At 49.2% G+C, this 11,125-nt stretch overlaps 1 protein-coding gene across 1 annotated transcript in view; it reads right to left on the bottom strand.

Moving 5' to 3' along the window:
* Positions 1-4,251: 4,251 nt before the first annotated feature.
* Positions 4,252-11,125, bottom strand: part of arhgap40 (Rho GTPase activating protein 40) — a 17,223-nt gene continuing 10,349 nt past the window's right edge. Inside the window, exons 6-15 of the mRNA XM_084464626.1 lie at positions 11,118-11,125; positions 10,241-10,332; positions 9,694-9,771; positions 9,153-9,312; positions 7,562-7,644; positions 6,976-7,185; positions 6,212-6,355; positions 5,663-5,814; positions 5,165-5,220; positions 4,252-4,373 (exon numbers count right to left, since the gene is read on the bottom strand). The exon at positions 11,118-11,125 is cut by the window's right edge and continues 158 nt beyond it. Of these exons, the coding sequence (XP_084320752.1) occupies positions 4,273-4,373; positions 5,165-5,220; positions 5,663-5,814; positions 6,212-6,355; positions 6,976-7,185; positions 7,562-7,644; positions 9,153-9,312; positions 9,694-9,771; positions 10,241-10,332; positions 11,118-11,125 (1,084 nt within the window). The 3' untranslated portion in view covers positions 4,252-4,272. The remainder of the gene's footprint in view (positions 4,374-5,164; positions 5,221-5,662; positions 5,815-6,211; positions 6,356-6,975; positions 7,186-7,561; positions 7,645-9,152; positions 9,313-9,693; positions 9,772-10,240; positions 10,333-11,117) is intronic.

Here is an 11,125-nt window from a genome sequence, read left to right on the forward strand (position 1 = left end):
GCCTCCTTTCAGCATATTCGCGGCGAGGGACACTGCTTGATAAAGAGATTATTTTCATTCAGTCTTTTATCTTTAATTATACATTTTATTAACAGCACTTTTTATATGGAAATATTATTTTATGAGCACTGCTATTTTTTTTATAGCTACACATATTGAATAGGTGTATTTATTGTTACTCTTTTTAATTAAATTCATTTCCTTTAAAACGTGGTTGTTAAATAGACATTTGAATATCTCTGATGTTCTTTTGACCCTATCAGAGCGCCCCTCCATGCAGATTTATCAACACCTCACTCGCGCGCGCTGTCTGTCTGCTCGTCTGTCTGTCCGCCGGCCTGTCTGCCTCTCCGCGAGAGATAGCGTTCTCTTCGTCACGCGCTTCATTAATTTAAATGCTAATTGATTCTGCGCGAGGCTTTCAGACCGAGGGCCAAGTCCTGTCGTCCCGCATTGATTGTGCGCGCGCTCAATGCACCTGCTGAATCCTGGAGTGACACGCGCTGACAGCGCCGCTACTCCCGCCTGTCTGTCCGCCTCAAGTGCGGCCATTGATAGGGTTTGAGTGCTTCTAAAAGGCGGGGGGACAAGTGCAACACAAAAAAAGACGTTGGTATAGTTTAAGATTCTGAATTGAGCACATCGAACATGAATAAAAAAGCTGGTTGGCACACGCGCGGAAACTGGGGAGGAGAAAATAAACCATGAGGCGGTTAAATGATCCGTTCTCCGTTGCTAGGAGACACTGGGGCTGGATGCTACAGATAAACGCTTGGATTTCACCCCTGGCTGCGAACAGAAGATGGAAGAGAGAGTTTGAGAAAGGAGGGGAGAAGAGGAGAGGGGGGTTATAGAGAATGGAGATCGCAGCCTCCAAAAGGGCAGAAATTCTCTCTTTTCTTAGATCACGAGTAATTCCTAGTGTAGTAGCCTACGCTATTAAGTTATCATGTATGTTTACAACCTTAGTAATAACTGCAACAATTTCTGGTCTGTGATTAGCACATCACACGAAAGGTATTTTCTGTCGCCAGTAGACAATCATCAGTTATCAGTTACCTGGGGAAAAAAAACATCTCACAAACAGCATCGTAGGAATTTCTGCCATTCCATTTTCACAAGTCAATCCCCATTCAAGGAAAAGGATAAATAAGCCAGGACATGCCCGTTTCCTCCGTCAGGGGCCCGGGAGCGGCGTGCCTCTGAGTGCAGGCCGTAATTAGCTGTGAATGGAACTCACGCGGCTGATTGGCGGAGAGAACTCAGGGGTCAGGCGTTCTGCGGGCGCGCGCTCAGACAAAGCGGCTGATTGCTATTCATCCATTGATTACAGTAATTTAGATCTGCAGCCGGCTGAAGGAGCCTTCGCCTGTCGCGGTGTCTGGCTTCACTGGTGTTTTTGTATCCTAGAGAAGGAAATAACATGAACACAATCTAGAAAAAAAATAAGATGGAGTCATCGTCCATCACTTCTGTACAAAAAAGACTGAGGTTAAGATGTGAACATAATGTATCATAAAAGTGTTTATTTTTCCATTCCCTTTTAGACTGGAACAATAATGGTGCGATAATAATAAAAAAAGATGACACCAAAATGTCACCAAAATAGGTACACAAATAAATAAAGGCCCACAATTTTTGTTAGTGACTGGCCTTGAAATAAATTCAAGACATTGGAAACAATGCTAGGCTATACCTTTTATCCACCATCAAACCCATCTCTCCACAATAGATCCTATTCCTTAGACACACTATATAACACTGTTTCATTGATATCAACTATACACTCGATATTCTGCCCTGGAAAAGGAAGAAATCACACCAGGTCCACAAACAGAAGAGGGCCGGACTCAACACCACCCAGAGGGTCAGACTCAACACCACCGACCACACACCCCGTGTGGGTCACACCTACTCAATCACCCCCGCAGTACATTGTTCACATTAAGGTTTGTGTCTGCTCACACTGGACTGTGTGTTTGTGTATGTGTGTGTGTGTGTGTTACGGTGCGTAGGTTCCATGGTGGTGTAGTATACAGTGACACGTTGCTGAAGCCCCTCTGGGGGGGGGGGGGGGGTGGGGGTGTGGGGGGGGGGGGGCTTCAGAAGGTGACCTAGTTCACTTGATTATTGTCAGCAGAAGGCAGCAGCAGAGTCGCCGTCATCAGCCGTGCTTTGTGCCGGGGCACTGAACTGTGCCTTGGACCCTGGGACGGCCCGATTGGACTTGTGTAATGAAGCTCGACACACACACACACACACACACACACTCCAACACACGCACACACTCTCTCTCTCTCTCACACCCCCGCCCCCCCCCCCCCCCCCCCCCCCCCCACACACACACACAAACAAACACGCATACACACAACCACACGCTTGCAAGCACACACACATTCTATCACACATACATTTTCACTCACTCAAGCCACATACATGCATCAACAACCCCCCCAAATACACACAAAAACACACACACACACACACACACACAAAATCACATACACACAGTGTGTGGTGTGGAGGAGGGCCAGTAGAATTCACAACAGCCATTTATTACCTTCTCCTTTATCTGGTGGCTGCCGCAGTGTTGTGCGGGTGCAGGCTCTGCGACAGCGTCATTACGGGCCATTACGGGGAGGGGACGGGGAGATGGAAGAGCCAGGCAGTGTGATGGATGCCGCCGAGCCCGGCCTGTCATTACGCCACCTATTGAGTTTCACGCGCGCTCGCTTGCTCACAAAATGGCGGCGGCAGGCGCCACCGCACCCTTCCCCTGCCGCAACATGGCTCCCATCTGGACTAATAAGTGACAAGTGAGTACGAGTCGTTTCCTGCATTCGATTGCTTTCTCTGGAACGGCGTCCTGTGTGTCGTGTGTGTGTGTGTGTGTGTGTGTGTGTGCGCGTGCGTTCTGAGCACGGAAGAAATACAATCAGAAGTGATACAGTGAAATGAGCCACAACAGTCTATTTCAGCGTTCATTCAAGATGGAGTTGAGAAAGAACAAGCAATATTTACAGGTGAAATGTATTTTGCCAAGGAGTACTATTAGTTGTTTGGATGGAATACAATACACAGGTGAGAGAGACACGTGGGAAGCAAACAAAAAACGAATAACACACATATAAGGGAACACTGTCATTATGATATTCACACGACCGCCAGCTACTGGGGGTCACAACTCTGTGGTCGTCCTAAAGTTACTCATCATGAATACAATACATTCAGCAATACAGAGGCAACAACCACAACAACATCATCATCATCATCATCATCATCATCATCATCACATCCTTAATATAAATAATCACTTGGACATCACAAGAGTCAGTTTGAGAACTGGACATTGTAAAAAAAAACAACAACAAATAAAAAGGAAACAGAAGGCTGGAGTCCAGCTCCGCTACCTGTCCCTGTTGACTCCCTTTTTTTTTGTTTGTTTCTACAAAGTACAAAAAAGGTGCCGTTGAGGATGAGACACTAAGGCCTTCGGTACGAAGGCGTTTTAAGAAAAGAAAAAAAAGAAAGTCTGTTTTTTTTTTTTTTTTCATTGGTTTTGATAACGTCAGTGAAGGAGCACAACTCCCCTCTCCCCCTTCTGGAATCAAGAGGAAACCGACGAATGAGGGATCTACACCGGCTTTCCACTAATATGAACAAACACTGTTGGTGGAACGGGGGGTGGGGGGGGTGGGCGAAAATGGTTCCATTTTGCGGCCGCTGCGTCCTCCATGATGGTATGCAGCCGTTTGCCGCTCTTAGCTTCGGGGAGCTTCGGGGGGCCCCATCTGTTCGCTCTCTCGTCGGTCGGGGTCTATCGGCCCCAGAGCATCGCTGCCATGCCAAATGGTCGCTTTCCTCTCCCCCGTTCCCTCCCCCCTCCCTTCCTCTCTCCCCTGGCTCCCGATTGGAAGTCCTGAGTCACGTGACCTAAACCTGGCTGCTTACTGCTGCAGTGCGCCGCCGCCGCCGCAGTAACGCGTGCGGTGGGGGGGGGGGGGGGGGGGGGGGGGGAGTAACGGAGTAGGAAGAAGGGAGGAGGTGGAGAGATGTGGGGGTATGGCGAGGGGGTTGTGGTGGGCGGGACTATTCGTATCCCCCCCCCCCCCCCCCCCCCCCCCTCCCTCCCCCTGTCTGTGTCTCGGGCTGAAGAAAGTCCTAAAACAGGATGTCCCTGTCCGGCGATGGGTGTGGGTGATGGATGGGGTGACGGTGCGGGTGGGTGGGTTTGCGTGCTGGGCGGGGGGGGGGAGGGGTGTCGTCACACAATCACACCCTGGCGTTGGGCCTCAGCTTGATCACCCACTCCCCTGCCGGGTTGCTGTTGTACAGGTCCAGGAGGTGTGTGTTGGGGTCCACACAGTGCTCGCCTACACGCGCGCACACACACACACACACACACACACACACACACACACACACACACAACACAACATTTGATGGGATGTTTTTAAAAAAAAGATCCTGTTTCTAGGTTCCGGTATGGAGGCAGAGTTGTTAATAGCCATGATGATCTAGAGCAGTAAACCCAACCTTCTCTGTCCTCCATACCCCTCATCAGTAAGGCTCAGGTATGCTTCACTGACACCAAACCACAGGTTGTCCTTATCACTGCTATAACACTACTACTTCTTCTTCTACTTCTAGTACTGCTGACCTTAAGCGACAACAATATGGGAGATATGTAAAGCAAAATCTAAATCTCACAGACCCCCTAGAGTACACATACCCCTGGGTTGGGAATCCAATCCAATTTTCCCCCTCATCATTAAATTGGTATATTTTTGAAATAGTATGAAACTCAAAGAAAACGATCATCTGGACTCAAACCGTGGGATATGAAGCTATTCCAGTCAAACTGTGCGACAGCTACCAACAGGTGTCTGCTGTTCGGTACATCTGTGCAGCACGCCGCCCAGGCACGTAGCTCTACATGTGTGCGATGAGCATTTGTCTGCTCGGATAACTGCAGATGCCCTGCCTGGATCTCTCTCTCTCTCTCTCTCTCTCTCTCTCTCTCTCTCTCTCTCTTTGACGCTTCACGCCATCAGTTCAATGCGTACGCCCTCATTAGCCCAGCGAGCAGAAAGACATGCACATTTCACAGACTCTCCGCTCAGATTAAGAGAGGGACTTTGATGTTTGCGTGGTTGCTACCTACCGATGTTCCCCCCCACTTCATAGATGGCACAGTCCGGATAGACCGTGGAGCCGTTCCTATGGAGACGGGATATTAGGATTAGGATTATTATTATTATTATGCACGGCCGTATTTTTGGAATTATTTGTTGGGAATTGTTTTGGTCAGGCATGCTTTGTTAGAGTAATAACAAATTAAATCATAATAATAAATTCTATAATAATAAGAATTTGTTCACTCCTAAAGTGTTTGTCAAAAAACGATTTTGCTAAAAGGTTATCTCCTCGAATGTACCATGTACCTTTTTGGAGATGGATTCCCTTGATTCATGATAGTGCAGCATTTAAGGTGTCGCCATTTTGTTACATTTTGTAGTGAAATGTGAGTGTACAAATCTGGTTCCATACCAAGTGCACTACTTAATAGCCATAATGCACTGCAGAATGGGAAATAGGGGACGAGGGAACAAGTTATCCACATTTGACATTAGCCAGACCTCTGTGCGGCTGGGGTCCTTACCGGCGTAGCTTGCCCTTGCTCTTGTCGGGGCTCCGGAGGAACTGCCGCTGGAACTGGGCCAGCAGGTCCGAGGCCCTTGAGGTGATGGTGACCTGGACCTCCATGGTGCTGCTCACCAGGTCCCCCACCTGCACCTTCACCGTCCTGCACGGCTGCGCCACCAGCACCACCACCACCAAGACCAAACACAACCGTTTCCACGTCAAGTCCAGTCACACGTATTGGTGTAAACGCACTCAATGGGGACGCTTCACAAATTGATTCTAGCGGAAAATGACGTCAGGATTTTGTAAGGATGCAAATTCTTGCAGAAAAAAATTGAAGAAAAAAAATCATCTTTCTTAAATAAAGTCTTTGATGTCATTTTATATACAGCCAGGTGTGGCAGGTTTCCCGCCCAATCTGCCAACCCTGGCTGCAGTGCGCTGGATGGTTGCCAGATTGGGCGGGGAAATCTGGCCCAATCTGCCAACACTGTTCTTGGGGGTGGGGTGGGGGGGGGGGGGAGAACTAGGACATAAGACATAGTGTACAGACTGGGGGACAGACCTCGGAGGTGTTTTTCTCGGGCTTGTCTCTGGTGTCCGTGTGGATCTTCCTCAGCAGGTTCTTGATGCGGCGGTCGTAGAACTGGTAGCGGCGGTTGCTGTTCTCGTTCAGCTTGCGCACCTGGCTCATCAGGAAGTTAGGGATCTGAGGTCAGAGAAACGACAAGTCAATGGGTGAACGTGGGCTCCCGTATCGTTTAATAACATCTCATTGTTATTGAAAACTGTCTTTAGGCCTAAAAAGATCCCGGTGATCATGGCATATAAAAAAAATTAAATAATAATATATATAAAATGCATCATCTATAACGCATGGGTTCCACCACACACTCTGCGTCCACTCTGATTGGTTCTGGCCATTGTCAGACCCGTTAGCTGTGTTCGAAATCATTCCCTATTCACTCATTCACTATTCCCCCTAGTGTTTATGATATAGTGAACTATATAGGGAACAAACAAATGAGAATTTGGACACTACGCTGAACATTTCTAAACGTCATTTGCGTCAGTGAAACACGACCGCATTGCATTGTGGTATACGGCAGTAACATGTAGGGAACATCGTGTGTTCACTCAAATTTTATTTGGGGTATTTTATTGTCCACTATGTAGTGAATGAAATGAACCACTGGGAATTCGAACACCACTACAAAATGGCGAGCACCCTATACAGTGCACTATAGCCGTGATAGTGAACGATTTCGAACACAGCTATTGCCCCCCACCCCCCCATCATGGGCTCGTGGCCCATGATGCACCACCGACCGTCCAGAGCAGGTCCTGGTAGCGGATCAGCAGCCTCATGATGTCGGCGGCCTTCTCGGCGTGGCCCTTCTCGGCGCCGCCGTCCGTCAGCCGGCTGGGCACGGCCTTGTGCAGGAACAGGTTGGGCGCCATGATGGTGGCCACCGCCCACAGGGTCATCCGGTTCCTCCGCTCCCTGGACACCACCTTGCTGAGGAACTCCAGCAGGGCCTGCAGTGGGGGGGGGGCGGTGGGGGGGGGGGGCGAGAGAGAGAGAGAGAGAGAGAGAGAGAGAGGGGAGAGCTTGAAGTCACGGATGCAGAGCAGGGATATGCAGAACGACAGCACCACATGGAAGTGGTCATGCAAGCGCGCCGGTGCGTGTGTGCGTGCAGGCGTGTGTACAGGGCCCGCGGGCGTTCAAACGCACAGATTGGCCAAATACACACACCGCGTGTGTTTGTGTGTATGGGATTATGTGTGTGTGTGTGTGTGTATGTGTGTGTGTTTTTTGTGCATGGGATTGTGTGTGTGTGTGCTTGTGATTTTGTGTATGGGATCGTGTGTGTGTATGTGTGTGTGTGTGTGTGTGTGGGTGTGTGTGTACCTTGAGTGTGTTCCTGTTGGGCTCTGGCAGCAGCAGGATCAGCAGGTTCAACATGTGGAGCTTCTGCTTCAGCTCCGTGATGTCTGCAGGGAAAGGAGAGCAGAGATATATATATTATATATTAAGAAGAGATTGTGAGTGTACACACACACATAGACATACACAGTACTCATTTCCTTTCAGTTTGGCCCCAGAATAATAGGATGTGTAAAAGATTAATGGCATTGTGACAGCCGGCCATTAGGATTTTGTTAGCGTGTGTCTTGGTGCTCATACACATCATTCATCACCAGCGACCAAAAGGCACTCATTTCCCAGCCCACGTACACCACAGCCCTACCTCCCACCCTGTAGTACGCTGCCTTTGTTCCAGAGACTCACTTTTAAGTTCAAGTCGTTGAACCTTTTGGGTTTCGACAAGAGGAATCGGGTCATCAGCCTGATCCATCTTAATGGTGGATCTTAGTGAGAGCGATGGAGATAAGCTAAGGACAGGTGTGGCGTCACAGCCAACATTAACGACACAGACGCCATCCATTGGATAGAGTAGGGAGTGGCTGAGCAGAGCCTAGGAGGTAGAGGAGGAGGAGGAGGGGGAGGAGGAGGAGGGGGAGGAGGAGGGGGAGGAGGGGGAGGAGGAGGAGGAGGAGGAGGGGGAGGAGGAGGAGGGGGGGGGAGGAGGAGGAGGGCGTGTCGATGTGATTGTTGTGTGGTTGATTAGCCACAGATGAAGTGCCCAGGGTGGGATGAGTAGGTCTTAATAAGGGACACTAATTTGACGCGATTGTCTTCTCAAAAGACACAGAACATTTCAATTGTGAATGGCAACTCGCCAATGTCTAATCAATTTGAAAAACGGGTTTTATTAAAAATATGTTTTTTTTATGTTTACCAGTTGAAGTGCAATAATAAATAAAGACCAACAAAAACAATGCCCCATTCCCACCTAGGTATTGATTACACTACACCAAAGGTAAATAGATAACGCCACAGATTACACCATTGCATATATTGATCATTCCACTGTTTTGTGTACAACGTGACGACGAATTACAATACCCACCAAAGATTACGATATCAAGCTCTCTCGACCTTCTTCACATCGCGGCCACAATAGTGGGGCGAAAAGAAGTGTACTGAAAGGACCCGGATGGTGTACTCAAAGCGGTCAAACCGCGAAGTGTGGATCGATGCACACTTTTCGTACTCAACCGCAGCCACCGAAGCTACGTAGCGGAAGAGGCGGCGCCAGGCTGAGCCAACGTCGGCTCTTTTATAGGTTTTATAGCTTTTTATAGCTACTATGCGTAAAGAGTTCACCGTTGAAAGCGGGATGTTTATTGCGGGGGAGGAGCCACGGCGGCCGTCGCGATTGTAATTTCCAGTTAGTGCACCACGGAGTATTCGCTTTGGAACGACACTGACATCTGAAAATCAGCACACTCAGTGAGAGCGGTTAGTGTACTACGTTTAAGTGTACTCATGGAAGTATGGATATCGGAACACAGCAAAGGTCTATTGGCTGTGATCCAGAGCCAATAGGCAGCCAGCCGGGGAGGCGGGGGCCTGGGGCGGGGCCCTGCTGACTGACCTCTGACGGCGCTGAAGGTGTTGAGGTGCTCGGCGGTGAGCAGGGGCGACGGAAGCTCCCGGATGAACTTCTTGAGCAGGGCGGCGGCGTCGTTGGGGCTCACCTCGTCCCAGTCCACCCCCCCGGAGTAGAAGGTGGTCTCCAGGGTCTGCTGCAGCAGCTGGGGAGGACGCGGAGAGAGGAGACACGCGTTAGCACGCGTTAGCGCTGACGATACACAGTTTGTCTTCCCGGTTAAGTTAAGAAGCCGCTTTTTGAGTCGGTTGAAGGAAAGGACGCTGTGATCAGGTTTAGGTTATACACACACAGAGCCTCCTGTGTACTGCTGATGTTTCCTGATTTATGTTTGAGGGGCCAAACAGAGACAATATGGGTAAATAACCAACAAGCAAGTACATTAATTGTACTTAGTAGCTCATTGATTTGACAGTCCCTGCTAGATTCAAGGCACTACTACTACTACTACTACTACTACTACTACTACTACTACTACTACTACTACTACTACGTCATGTTTCATAGAGAGGGACAGATGGGTCACCTTGATTCTTGACTGAGAGCCCGGTACCCGCAGAATGCCCTCAGACTCCACCCCTTTCTTCTCCAGGAACGACAGTAACTGCGCAAACAAATATTCAATGACATCATAAGGAATAAAGAAATCCATTGAGAAATAAGCAAAAGGAGCTTAGAAAGAGTCATTCGCAGTGCCAAGTGATATGTAGCGCTTGGCTGCCCCCGCTGGTTGTACGTGGTAACTGATACCACAGCCAGGGTGTGGTCCAGATGCAGACATTACAATGAATTGTGTTCTATTAAACGGTCCAAACAAAACAATGAATATGTTGTGGGAAAGAACATAGATGTTGGAGGTATTAACAAGATAAATAAGAGGCTAACCACATTCAAATCAAATCAAATCAAAAAACGAATCAGGAGAAAGACCATTTGGTTCTATTTAATTCTTGCTTTCATATGCCTGGTTCTCCGACCACTCGTGATCTTCTCGGGGCTGCAATGCAACGAGAGGTCCTCCACTTGTCACAGCGACACGGCGACTGTTGCGCGAGCGTGTGATTGGTGCTCACCGCCTGCAGGAGGAGAGGTGTGGTGGTGCTGGGCTTGACTCGCTGGTCGTTCTCCAGTAGCGTTGCCAGGGGCACTCCGAACAGAGCGCTCTCTGAGGAGGGAAAAACGGTGGGCTGTTAGAACTGTCAACCTTACTTTCACCTTCAACACTCCCTCTGCCTGATCGCATATTCGTCTGCGCTAACAGGGAGCAACGCTGCCCTCTAGTGGCCACAATCATGTGTGCGCGTGTGTGCCTAAGGTGGCTGGGTGTGTAGCTGGTGTTGTACATGTGTATGGATTGGATGTTTTGTACATGTTTTAAATTGCTGGTTAAAGCGTTGTGCATCTGTTTGTGTGTGTTTGTGTCTGTGTGTGTTTGTGTGCGTAGGTCAATGTGAGGGTAACTATGGGTGTGTGTGTGTGTGAGTCTGTCTTGTCTTAGTATTTTGTGTTTGTGGGTGTATGTCCCTCTTTTTTGTGTATGGGTGCGTGTCTTTTGTGTATGTGTGTTTGTGTGTGTGTGTGTGTGCGTAGGTTAATGAGAGTAACTATGTGTGTGTGTGAGAGAGAGAGAGAGAGAGAGAGAGAGAGAGAGAGAGAGAGAGAGAGAGAGAGAGAGAGAGAGAGAGAGAGAGAGAGAGAGAGCGTGCGTGCGTGCGTGCGTGCGTGTGTGAGAGTCTGTCTTGTCTGTGTCTTTTGTGTAGATAGGTGCATGCCTGTCTTTTATGTGTATGTGTGTGTGTGTGTGTGTGTGTGTGTGTGTGTGTGTGTGCGCGTCTTTTGTGTATGCGTGCGTGTGCGTGCGCGTGCGCGCGTGACCTTTGTGTCTATCTCTGAGTGCGGGGGCGTCGCCCGCCTGTGATGCGCGCGTCTACCGCGGGGTCCGCAGCCTACCTGCCATC

This window comes from Micromesistius poutassou (assembly GCF_964030765.1).
Source record: "Micromesistius poutassou genome assembly, chromosome: 2".
NCBI classification, from domain to species: Eukaryota; Metazoa; Chordata; class Actinopteri; order Gadiformes; family Gadidae; genus Micromesistius; species Micromesistius poutassou.